Source organism: Dermacentor andersoni, chromosome 2, assembly GCF_023375885.2.
Source record: "Dermacentor andersoni chromosome 2, qqDerAnde1_hic_scaffold, whole genome shotgun sequence".
Classification (NCBI taxonomy): Eukaryota; Metazoa; Arthropoda; class Arachnida; order Ixodida; family Ixodidae; genus Dermacentor; species Dermacentor andersoni.
Window position 1 is genome coordinate 31,190,767 of NC_092815.1, and position 13,743 is coordinate 31,204,509.

General features: G+C 44.5%; 1 protein-coding gene across 2 annotated transcripts in view; it reads right to left on the reverse strand.

The window, feature by feature from the left end:
- Positions 1 to 13,743, reverse strand: part of LOC126542484 (uncharacterized) — a 70,352-nt gene that overhangs the window by 5,310 nt on the left and 51,299 nt on the right. For both annotated transcript variants that reach the window (XM_050189570.3, XM_055077283.2), the window contains one exon: positions 4,732 to 4,868. In XM_050189570.3, the coding sequence (XP_050045527.1) occupies positions 4,732 to 4,868 (137 nt within the window). The remainder of the gene's footprint in view (positions 1 to 4,731; positions 4,869 to 13,743) is intronic.

The window sequence follows — 13,743 nt, forward strand, 5'->3', positions numbered from 1 at the left end:
CTGTCTTTCCCCTTTGCATAGCTCCCAAGGCGTTCTTTACCTCTTCCGGTGTTACTTGTGGGATTTCAAGTTCCTCTAGCCTATTCTCACTCACCTTATCGTCGTGGGTCTTACTGGTACTGTATAAATCTCTATAAAACTCTTCAGCCACTTGAACTATCTCATCCATATTAGTAACAATATTGCCGGCTTTGTCTCTTAACGCACACATCTGATTCTTGCCTATTCCTAGTTTCTTCTTCACTGCCTTTAGGCTTCCTCCGTTCCTGAGAGCCTGTTCAATTCTATCCATATTATAGTTCCTTATGTCCGCTGTCTTACGCTTGTTGATTAACTTATAAAGTTCTGCCAGTTCTATTCTAGCTGTAGGGTTAGAGGCTTTCATACATTGGCGTTTCTTGATCAGATCTTTCGTCTCCTGCGATAGCTTACTGGTTTCCTGTTTAACGGCGTTACCACCGACTTCTATTGCGCACTCCTTAATGATGCCCATAAGATTGTTGTTCATTGCTTCAACACTATGGTCCTCTTCCTGGGTTAAAGCCGAATACCTGTTCTGTAGCTTGATCCGGAATTCCTCTAGTTTCCCTCTTACCGCTAACTCATTGATTGGCTTCTTATGTACCAGTTTCTTCCGTTCCCTCCTCAAGTCAAGGCTAATTCGAGTTCTTACCATCCTATGGTCACTACAGCGCACCTTGCCGAGCACGTCTACATCTTGTATGATGCCAGGGTTCGCGCAGAGTATGAAGTCGATTTCATTTCTAGTCTCGCCATTTGGGCTCCTCCACGTCCACTTTCGGCCAACCCGCTTGCGGGAAAGAGGTATTCATTATCCGCATATTATTCTGTTCTGCAAACTCTACTAATAAGTCTCCTCTGCTATTCCTAGAGCCTATGCCATATTCCCCCACTGACTTGTCTCCGGCCTGCTTCTTGCCTACCCTGGCATTGAAATCGCCCATCAGTATACTGTATTTTGTTTTGACTTTACCCATCGCCGATTCCACGTCTTCATAGAAGCGTTCGACTTCCTGGTCATCATGACTAGATGTAGGGGCGTAGACCTGTACAACCTTCATTTTGTACCTCTTATTAAGTTTCACAACAAGACATGCCACCCTCTCGTTAATGCTATAAAATTCCTGTATGTTACCAGCTATGTTCTTATTAATCAGGAATCCGACTCCTAGTTCTCGTCTCTCTGCTAAGCCCCGGTAGCACAGGACGTGTCCGCTTTTTAGCACTGTATATGCTTCTTTTGGCCTCCTAACTTCACTGAGCCCTATTATATCCCATTTACTGCCCTCTAATTCCTCCAATAGCACTGCTAGACTCGCCTCACTAGATAACGTTCTAGCGTTAAACATTGCCAGGTTCATATTCCAATGGCGGCCTGTCCGGACATGGCGGCAATGGCGGCCTGTCCGGCCTGTCCGGACATCGGTCCTCGTTAAATAACGGAGAGAGAAAAACAAGCGGGAGCGTTTTTCTTTTTTAAATGCAAGTGTGCCTGCCTCCGGGCGAACAGAGGTATGGGATGCGGGCGATAGCCCGCACGCAAAGCGGAAGTGTTTGTACTTCCGCTTTGCGGAAGTGATCCTGATATATTGATCCTGATGGCTTTTACCATCGGGATCAATATATGCCACAATCTATATGTACTTTAGCCTTCCCTTCCCAGGTCTGTGATTTCTCTCGTTTCTAGATTATTATATTCAGCCAATCGTGCTTACTACCGCTGGAGATAGCTTTCTTTTTTTTTTTTTCGAGATTGATATCGATCGCTCATCGAAGTGCCGAGGACGTAGCGAAAATTTCCTTCCGAGAGCATTTTCTTCCCGATTACAGATTTGCAACATTAATATTTCTCTTCATATAATTAAAATCGATTCAACAAAGCGCGGACAGGGAATTCCGGTGGGCGCGCAGCCAATAGTACACAACGCAAACGACTGAAATGGAAGTGAGAAATGATTAATTGATATCTGGGTGCCCCAAAATACTCATCAATAATTTGTTGACTTCTGGACACGAGGGACGACGTAGTCAGAATATGACGGAAATCGCCTGAGATATAAGGAACGCCGTGATCAATGACACGGTAATAATTTTCGCGAAGCGCGGGTTCTTTGTGCTTCTTTAGTGGGCCGCAGTCAAATGTTCCACTTTGTGTTTCTGAAGCAGGAGTCGACAGCCGGAGAGTCATTATAGTGAGCGACAAATCTAAATAAAAACAATTATGACCCAAAGGCTGGCAGTTAGGCCTGCCTCGCCGCGCTCTAGCTACGTACTCGGCACTAGTAAAATGAAACTATGAATGACAAAGAACTCAGGCCCCTCGGTTCCCCCTAGTTCTCCTGTCTCAAAAGCAGGGGCATCGACATTGACAGCCTCCATGCCACGATGTGCAGCACGCGAGGGTCTATTGGCCAGTCGCGTGCTACGAAATGCGCCTATACTAGGCGACGCCCTTGCTGGAGAAGATGCTCCACATCCACAATGAGCGGCACTCGCTTACACTCGACATGAGTAGATTCAGTACACATGCACAAATAAAAAAAAATGGAACCAGAAGTTGCCCACCATGGTAGTTGATAAAGCACCGCAGACTCAATGCGGAACCTGCGAGTTCGACTCCTAACTGCGGTAAGTTGTCTTTTCGGCCCCTCTATTCTATTTCTATTCCCCTCTTCCTCTTTATTTTAAGACCTAAATTAATGCTAACAGTTAATTTCGCTTATACTTTTCTGTTTTCATAACAGTTAATTTAGTTTGCTTCTATATTTTAAGTAACAAAAAACTTAACCATTAGGTTCCTTCTATTCATCTCGCTCGGAACGCGGAGAGAAGTGCGATAATAACGGTCATGGTGAACGAGGGTGATCACCCGGTGATTAGAGGCTTCCTTTAAAGCAACGCACCCAAGCTATTCCGCTAAAAGTTAGGAATGCGCAAATGTTCTGTATTTCGCATAATAATTGAGGGCATTTATTCACACTCAAAGCTTTCGATTTGAGAATTTGGTATTCTATTTGGCCGAATATTAAACCGTGGCCAAATATACCGGGTTATTATGATTACTGCAGCCTGTTTGCCGCAAGAGAAGGTCCATGCTTGTGGTTACCAGCCGCTTTAAGTTACCTTTGTAAGCCGGCCCGAAATGTGCCGCTACTATTATTATTTAATTCACTTGCAAGCATATTGAGTCAATCCAAATACCCGAAACACGTCGTGTTCCAGGTATTTATCTTTGCAACATTTTTAAGCTCCTTTTCCTCTGCATCTTCTCTTTTTCTCATTTTTACCTCCAAAAGCAGAAAATATTTGGCAATCAATATTCGCTGTTCGAAGCCCGTGTATTTCAAATCTTCTTGCTTAATTCGATTGGACTATTTGACTATTCGAACACCTCAAATAAATACTCCACAACAGTCGTTATCGCTTCGCGAGCACGTATCGGCAGTCAGTTATACTACGAACTTTAAAGAACTCCCCTGATCAGAAATTGCCTCGCATCTCTTCTCTCTCTCTCTTTCTTTCTTTCTTTTCAAAGCTTCAATATACTACATCTTATTGGTTAAGGCAGTTAACACTGAATCGTTATTGTGATATACGAACACTACTTTGTGACTGGTTTTACTATTTGTTTCCCTCATTTTTTTCGTTCTCAACGGACAGTCGCTACGACTTAAATGAGAGATTTGCAAGCGATAAAATGGTGTTTCTTCTGTTACTATTCATGAGCTCGTTACCTCGGCTAAGCGAATTCAGCATTACCAGAATTTTCTTATTAAACGATCAGCATTGAATATCAAGGCAGAAAGTAAGTTAGGTCGGAGTATCTATACGGGCATCTTCATGTGGAAGAAGTCTACTGTCGCCCCTGGGAAGTTGTTTTTACCATTTGCGTATATGAGATGCAGCACGCTTTACAGTGGGACTAATCATTACGATTTAGCCGCATTACGTTACCATGCACATTGAAAATTATACAAGCCGATCAGGATGAGCACGGAAGAGAAACAGCGGCTCTATAGTGAATCTGTTTTGAAACTATTCGCTGTCGAAAACGCTGCGATGCATCAAACTGCGTATTCCAGGCAAAAGGAGAGTGTTGTTAACAGTATTTCTTATCTGTTATTATTAACGGTATTTCTCGTCTACCACCTGCACCCACGTCTCATTTGGAAACATAAAGAAGAGCATAGAAAGTCATTGCTTACGAATTTGCCCACTCACGTTAACTATAATCGTAACTGCTCCTAAAATAATAGATTTTCTTTACGGACTTTCTCTCTAGGCTTTAGCGCAGCGCGCAACACGTCTTCGCGATGTAATGCGCTGGACCTAGAGCCTTACATGCCAGAAAACGTGCTTCATTCCTTTTTCCTCCGTGGTGTCGACATGACGCGCAAGAAATTAGAAGTTGGTCTTTAAAAACATAGAACATGTTGCCCCTACATCTGCTTTCCCTCCCTCACGCGTCACGTTTCAGGCAACAAAATGAGCCAGTCATCAAACGTTGACGCGAGCTGACCGCCCGCCTCTGCTTCCTAACCAGCCCCGCGGCTAAACTTCATCACCACCGCTCTTGTAATAGGGGTGGGTGGGTAAACGCCAGGTCGATCGAGGATGCACTCGCCGACACCCTAGCCTTCTACGTCCGACGCCTCAGCAGACAGCAAAGGCCGAGGACCGACTGCTTGGTCGAGCACGCGGTGCCCTCACCGCTGTCGAGTGAGTCCCGGCACTTGAGCTCCGCCGTCATGCGGCCGCTCTCAACGAGCAGGCCGAGCCGGTTCCTCTCCGAGTCAGCACAGCGCCCGATCCGAGACTCGATGGCGCTGAACAGGATCTCCAGCTCCCTGGACACGTTATGCAAGAGAGAAATAAAGACCCTGTAATGAGGGTTAGCCCGGTTATAATGCGCATGGCACGAGGCTTCGCATGGTGAATAAGTAATATGGACAACGAGGTAAGAGGCGAAGAAATTAATGGCCACACAAAGTACGCAAGCGAACTAACTTAATTTCACGGGACCCGGCTGACTGGGGCCCCTTTCTTCTGCAGCAAGATCAATAACGTCACCGTATCGCACGATCCGAGTGCAGCGTTCTCCACCAGTTAGCGTATGCAAGGCAACAGAAAGGCACACGATTGGAATGTATTCACCATGGCGAGCACCAACATCACATACACAATGGAGCGCTTTACCTTTGCAACCAGGGATCGCCCTTTGATGGGTTCATTTAATGAAATGCAAGGAAAGAAAGAAAATATAAATGTAGCGCCAAAAGTAAGTTTACTTCTGGCTTGGAGAGGCACGGCCGCCCTCCAAAACTAAGGAAGCATCGCGGTCAGTGAGAAAAACTTGGCGATCGAATGATAGCATGAACCGGCCGGTGAGGAGGTGCAGTTGAGAGCAAAGTGCGGTGTTGCGAGCCCTACCTGGACATCAATGTCACAGGAGTGGGTTGAACTGGACTGGTTCGTAGCTATTTATTTATTTATTTATTTATTTATTTATTTATTTATTTATTTGAATACCTTCAGGGCCCACAAGGCGTTACAGAATGGAGTGGTAACAAGAAATAGGAAATAAGAAATACAAAGAAAATATCAGGTAACATATTCAAGCACATCTTTAAAATCACTGGGGTCCGTAATAGATACAATGGAAGTGGGCAAGTGGTTCCAATCATTACAAGTTTGAGGAATGAAAGAATGAAAGTGTTGGTTAGTGTGACAACGAGGAACGAGCACTTTAACGATGGTCAATACGAGGTGATATGAATGAAGGGTGGGAAAGTAATTCTTGCTTAAGACGAGGGTTATGGCAGTAGATCTTATGAAATAAGGAGAGACGCGCTATTTTCCTGCGTAAGGAAAGAGACGGAAGCCGTAACACTGTTCTCATAGATGAAACACGGGAAAGACTGGAGTAGTTGAACAAAATGAAGCGTGCGCTACGATCCTGCACAGCTGCTAGGTGACTAATGAGACTTTCAGTAAATGGATCCCACAGAGCTGATGCATATTCTAGTTTGGAACAAACAAAAGTTTTATAAAGAAGGGGTTTAAGAGATGAAGGGGCCAGTGAAAAATTACGGCGCAGGTATTCAATCATGCGGTTATGATTACTCACAATATAATTAATGTGTGGTTGCCAAGACAGGTTAAAATTAATGTGGACCGCTAAGTATTTGTAAGTAGCCACTTCTTCGAGAGGGGAACTATTTATGTTAAACTTACAAGCGTTAGTGGAAAGCTTATGAGAAATTTTCATTAGTTTGTACTTCGTCGCGTTGAGTTCCATTTTCCATGTGTTACACCAATCAGAAATATTGTCAAGGTCAGTTTGTAGTAGCGATGTGTCATTATCAGAAGAAATGCGATATACAACACAGTCGTCTGAAAAAAAAATCCCAATAGAGGAATTAATATAGTTAGGTAAATCGTTTATGTAGATTAGAAAAAGAAGGGGCCCAAGGACAGAACCTTGGGGCACCCCTCAAAGGACAGCACAGAGAGAAGAATCGTAGCCATTAGCAGTTACAAAGTTCTGTCGGTTTAACAAAAAGTTTTTTTTTCCAAGCAAGAATGTTAGCGTCAAGGTTTAGTTTACTGAGCCTAAGATAAAGTAGTACATGACAGAGAAGGTCAAAAGCCTTAGAGACATCTAAGAATACACAATATAACATCACATGTCTAGAGCTGCCAATAGTGCATAAGTAAATGAAATTGCGTTTCAGAGGAGCCTGTCTTCCTGAAACCGCGCTGACGAGATGTGAAAAAAGAATTAGCTTCAAGAAAGTTAACCAGGTAAGAATAAATGGCATGTTCAAAAATCTTGCAAGGGACACTGGTCAACGATATTAGCCTATAATTTAGCGCAGAATGAGTGTCACCAGATTTAAAAAACGGCACCACTTTCCCCACCTTCCAATCACAAGGCATTACACCAGAATTTAAAGTTTAGCGAAAGTTCATACAAAGAAATTGTCGAGGGAACAACCGTACTTTTTAAAAACTTTGCGTTTGCACCATCGACACCACATGTTGGATTACTGAAGGGTTCAACGCCTAAGGTGAATGCTGTGTCAGTCGTCTCGCATTTTGCGCTGTCCGGTTCCCTTCATCAACGTCGCAACGCGTCAATAACACTAAATGTTCTTTCTCGGAATGCACTTTGAAGAAAACAAAAGGATGGTCAAACCCTTCTTCCGGACTCTACTATATTTCATACTGCTTTTGCAATGTTACCCTTAAACAACTAAAAATTAAAAAGGACACAAGGAAAAAGCTAGCAAAAATAAAAGAATAGAAGAATATTAGAATTTGCTAGCACGTCACTCGCTACGCACAGTAATACGAGAGCCCTAGACTAATTGGGCTTTGCCAGCGAACTTCTCTGACGTAAGTTGCAGCGTAGCAAGAACTGTAGCTCTGCAAATCTCTCACTTCGCATTAATTAATAATTTAATTAATTAATTAATTAATTAATTAATTAATTCCTTTATTCATTCATTCATTCATTCATTTCAAGTGTACTACCAGGCTCGATCTCGTGAGAGGCCCGAAGCAGTAGTGGCTACAAGACATGTACAGAAAATAACATCTAATACAGCGTGCGATGGCTGACTTAAAAAGGTACCCCACTAAGGTAGAAAACAAAGCATGAGGTATGAAGTTCGAAAAAAGATAGCACTTAGTGTTTTCCGTAAACTACTCTCGACACTCGATCAGCTTGCAGAAGTGAAGGAAAGGAAAAAAAAAAAAAATGTATCTGCGTACGACATATGGGCAACGGGCGTACGTAGATAAACACAAACTTTTCACACAGTGAAAAGTTTATGTGTAAAAAGATGAAACATTGGTAAAAGCACGAAAAAGCACATCCATGGGACCACGCGGAAGGACAGGTTGAAAAGCGAACGAAAGAGGGCAGCCGATGTTCTCAACACATTTATGTTCTTTCTTTAAGCACACCTGAAAACGAATCTGCGGAGTCGGAGGCAGCCTACACGACAAGCAGTGCATCTCAGTCTCTAATGGCTCGAAAAAAGTGCAAATGTCTAAACGTAGCAGTGTCACAGGGGCACTAATAAGCTTTTTAGCGTTGCTAGACCGGGTAGATCGGCGAATGAGAGGCTCAGCATGGGTGCTCTTATTTATGCCTAGCTTTTCACGGTAAAGTAGATACATGTACTTTAATCGCTCTCTATATCGCTTTTTGGTGAGGCATTCTAATTCTGTTGTTTCCGGCATCTACACTATACAGGGCGTTTTTGTGGGTTTTGTTTTTAGCTGCACCACATTTTTGTAATGTAATGGCCGCCTCATCGATGAGACGAGAAATGAAAATGGTTAATTGAAAATTAACGTAACTGCCCTAATGAGTTTTTAATTATTTACTTTACGCCACATATTTTAATGCACGAATTATAGCCGCTTGGTTGGCAATATTACTCCGCAATATGAACCGACTAGCCCTGCAACATGTTCTTCTGAGTTGGCACGTCGTATCCACTTGGAACGAATTGCACAGACAACGCCAGTTCCGAGATGTTAGTTTTCAATGTGTCCGACTAAATGCATTGGCGTTCTAGTTACTTTTTTAAGAAACAATGTTTTATGCATTCAAGCACAAGAATAACTGGAACACCAATGCATTTCGACGGACACTTTCAAAATTAATGTTACGGAACTGGTGCTGTCCAGAAAATTCTTGTCAGTTGGATGCGCCGCGCGAACTCAGAGGCTATTATTCGTAGATTGAAATACGTGACGCAAGGTAATTGATTAAAAAGTTGATTAGCGTGACTACGGTAATTATTCAACTGAACATTCTGATTTCTTGTAGAATTGATGGCCGCCTCATCGAGTAATTTAGATGAAGGTCTAGAGTTGTGCTATCTGCCATAGGCAATCTTTAAATAGCTTGGTGCAATTAAAACGAAAAATGAACACCCTGTATAGGTAATGCATACCTACCAAAAGGTTTGAATACGAACCTTAACGCCTTTCTCTGAAATGTTCCTGCACTAATTATTTATTTATTTATTTATTTATTTATTTATTTATTTATTTATTTATTGAAATACTGCAGACCACATGGCCCAAGCAGGAAGGGCAATATACAAACAGGATACACCAATAAACAACAATGTTAAATATCATAATAACGATAACGGAAGTCACAATGACAAGTTCATACAAGCGCCGAAAATCAACGCAAGAGAAAAATATTGCATATCATTTGTATTAACTGTAAGTGGAAGTACATAAACAATGTACACAATATCAAGCGAAATCCAATGCAAGAAAAGGACTAATTAGACAATTACCATCACTATGTGTGTCCCGAACGACCCATCTGTACTCGAGAATCAGGCGCACAAAAGCTTTGTAAGCTGCCAGCTTAATTTCACGCGGCGAATTCCGCAAACATCGCGTACGGTTTCCGGCCGCGCCGGCCCCATTTCGACAGGGGCGGGATGCAAGAACGCTCGTGTACCGAGCATCAGGTGCACGTTGAACAACTCCACGCAGTCAAAAATTATTCCGCAGTCCCCCACTACTGCGTGCCTCGTGTCATGTCGCGGTTGGGGCAAGAAAAAAGTCTCGATTTGATGATTAAACATCGCGTCAAATGACCGAGTTTCCGCCTGACTGGCGGCGGAAACTGCATGCGGCGGACAGCATGCAAACCGCAGCGATATTGGCGTAGCCAACGAGTGTTGTCCGGCAACAGGGTGTCTTCAGCCAAATCCACTCTAGTTTTCGGCTCAGCAAAAGCCAGTCAAGCCAGTCGTTTCATGTCCGCCGTTCCGCCTACACGTGCGTGCAGCAGATACATTTTTTTAAACACCGTATCCTCTTGGAGTGATGAGGAGGTTTTTTTATTTTGTATCCCTCGTTGAGCAGTTCCCGGCTTTGTGGGACTGGAGCCGTAATGATAACAATGATAACACTCTGGCCGAGAGTGTAGCTGGTTGGTCTGCTCCGCCGTCTGCTATGGCAGTCCGCAGTGTGGATGTGCCCTGCGCCGGACCGGACCGCGGCGGGCCGTGACGTCGCATCACGTGACCGATCGGCCCACAAACTTGGTCCGTCGTCTGGATCGGCCTTCACGAACGGCGACGTGGTTTCGCGGTCGCAGTCACGAAGCACAGCGGAAGTTGCGTCGCGTGCGCGACGATACGCACGGAAGAGACGGAGGCAGCCCAGGAAGCGGCGACAGCCCTCGCGGTAGCCACCACGGACGCCGAGGTGATAATACGCGACTCGCAGGCAGCGATACGCAACTACGCTAGCGGCCGGATCTCCCGGGAAGCGGCCCGCATTCTCCAAATTTAAGACCGCAGTATTTGCCGCAACAACGCCAGTTTCCTCGTATAGACCCCCGCCCACACAGACCTTCCACTCCCGGGAAACGAGACGGCCCACGCCGCCGGCAATCCCGACGTCTCGCCCACCGCGAGAGCGATGCGGGAGTGGACGTGGAGGGATCGCATGAACACTTTCAGAGACATCACGCAACACTACAGATTGAACAGATATAAATACCCACCACCGCACACCAAACTGAACAAGAAACAGGCGGTTGCCTGGAGGCAATTGCAGACACACACATATCCGGACCCGGCGATCGATGCTTCACCTCTGCTGCCCCGACCTTTATTTATCCGACGACTGTAAAGCGTGCGAAGCCAGAGCTCCGCTGCAGCACATGCTGTGGTAATGCCCCGGTAGTGAGTACCAGGAGTACCCGACGAACAGGGTAGACATGGAAGTCTCGAACCGAGGAGCACGTTGGGAGGCTTCCCTGCTCAGCCACGACCTCGCCGATCAACTATGGGCTGTCCGGCACGCCGAGGAAGCCGCCTGTGTCCAAGGGCTCGAGGGCGCCACCTAGGCTGGGGTGCTTGTGGCCTCACCCTACCCAAATCGCCGGACAATTAGAATAAAGTCTTCATTCACACACTCCATAGGCGGGCTCTGCGCAAGACTATTAATTTCCTTTGTACAAAGCGATTCACGCAATACAACACAACATTGTTAAAGAGCTGCCAAGGATCCTCTACTGAGCAGGAAGCAGAAGAGCAAAACAAAGAGAGTTAAAGAAAAGTAAAGTGCATCTTGTATTTGCACAGCATTAATTGGCTCGTGAAGAACAAACACTGAACTCTTTTATCGCGATCGGCTTTTGCCAGCTTGGTTCAAACAGACTTCAAGACACACCACTTTGTGGACTAATATCCCGACCATACTATGATGCTATTCTCGACCATACCGACTTGAGGTGCGAAAATATTTTACCTGCAGGACAAGGTCATCAAAAGAGCTGAAGAAGCCGTCCGGGCCGAGGGGCTCGTGGCTGCCTAACAACAAGGTCATCCGTCAATACCTGGTTTTCAAATAAAGCCTTTACTCACTCACTCCAACCAAGCCGTGCTAACCAATTATGCGTGCATTCCATACACTTCTTGTTTCGCAATGATTCCATTTTCTTCACGAAGAAAATTCATTAAGAAAAGAGCGTGACGGTCAGTGTTCCTTTTTCTCTGCTATTTACTTATACTATATCTATCGGATTTATGCAGAAATGCTGGACCAGAGCCGCGCACTCGCCTAGAACGCTAAATTTATACATTATTTGGATGTGCACTATTTATTTATTTATTTATTTATTTATTTATTTATTTATTTATTTATTTATAAGCACGGCTACGTGGTTGCTGCTTTCGAGACATAGGAAAATATTTTCCAAGAGTTCTTTTCGTTTGCTTTCATTCGTTTTGCAAAGTAGTCAGTCGCCCTGATAGCTGGGTTGTGTGTTCATGCGAATCTATGGCGACGGGCAAAATGAATGGAAAATGAAAAAGAAAGAAAGGCTCAACAAAGTGTCGAATCTAAAGAACAAAAGGTAGACGGACATGGTAGTTGATATGAGTCGGTTATTCAATGTTCATTGTACGTTTCTTGAATTCTGGGGTTATACGGGCCCAAACCACGATTTGATTATGAGGCATGCCAAAGTGGGGGACTCCAGATTAATTTTGGCCACCCGGAAGTCCTTAACGTACTCCCAATGCACGGTAAATGATCGTTTTTTGCATTTCGCGCCCATCGAAATGCGGCCTTGACGGCCGGGGTTTGATCCCGCAACCTCATGCTCAGCGGCGAAACGTCACAGCCGCTAAGCCACCACTATGGATGGTAATATATTCCTATTCTATCACTTTTTGTCTCTTATTTATCTTCATCATTCCCTCATTTCGTATGTGTTTTCTATCGTATTTCGCGCGCAGTTACGTCGACTTTGTCTTGTTGGCATCGACAAATGGTCGACCCCTTCCTTTTTTTCACTGTTTGATACTCTGGAATGCGCCCCTTAGCGCGAGGCATATGGCCTATTAGGCCTGTGTTTACGGCTTCTTCAAAACACACGCCCAAGGCTCTGGCTATGGGCGGCTATCTGCTCTCCCTGCTTCTACGAACCAGCTCTCCTCAGTCCCTAACCCTAATCGATCACCACCACTATTATTATTATTATTATTATTATTATTATTATTATTATTATTATTATTATTATTATTATTATTATTATTATTATTATTATTATTATTATTATTATGTGTTGTTGTTGTTTAATGGCATCCCTTTGAGGGCGGGGACAAACAATCACTTAGCCTGATTAATTTAATCCCGTTTTATTTATTACATCTATCGCTATCTAACCTTTTTGCCTATCTGATCTCGGCCTTAACTCTCGTATTTAAATCCTTTGGCAGTATTTTGCACCATTACCTATGCTTGCAATGACTCCATTTCTATCAATCCCTTCCCTGCATTTTTTTCCACAATATTATAATCGGTTCTTACTTATCTCGACTGCTGACCAGTTAATTCCTCCATTGTCTTTGAATTCCAACGCTTCTGCAAACTCCCTACGGGTCTCGCTGGGTGCCTATATTGGCATTCCATTACGATGTGCCGAATCGTTTCCGGGTTTTATATTATTTTCTTTATTATTTATTTTTTTGTAGCACATGGATGCCTCATCATGTGGCGCATATTTGCTCCTGTGTGTTTTTATGCGAAAGCATTATATGCCCTGTCACGCGAAAATACGGCTTGACCGAGCGATGGTACCTAAAATGGCCGACGGCGAAAAGGGTGAAAACACGTCAAAAATGCTTGAATCGACGTCCAATTTTTCAGGGAGTTTTCTGTACACAAAGTAAACTAATGGCTTCAAAAAGAAAACTTACTGCGTTTCCGTCTCGGTGGGAACAGAGCCCGGGCCTCCGGGGGTGCGAGACGAGCACGCATCCCCGACTTCATTGCGGCTTCGCGGTTCTGGCTGACTGAAGGTGTGCCTACAGTGCGTACGTCACTGCACACGCCCTGTCGCAGCCAACTGGCTGGCCAAAGATGTGTCCTTGTGTGCGCGTTATTGGGCACGTGACGGCGCTGCCAATGGAGAGGAGGCGACCCCCCCCCCCACCACGTCTTGAGTGTATGAAATGATCGCGTTCATGACGTTCCGAGGTCCACAAATGGCATAATGCCTTTGCATTCCCATGTGTAAGCAGTCTTAAGTGTCTCTGCCGAATTTTTTGTCCTCAGACAGCCAGCTCAGGCCTCAAATGGCAAGGTACTTCCATTTGCGTTGTCATGCCGACTTTCCCTCCTGATTTCATTCTCGGCCTGATTGTAAATCTCCAAGACCTT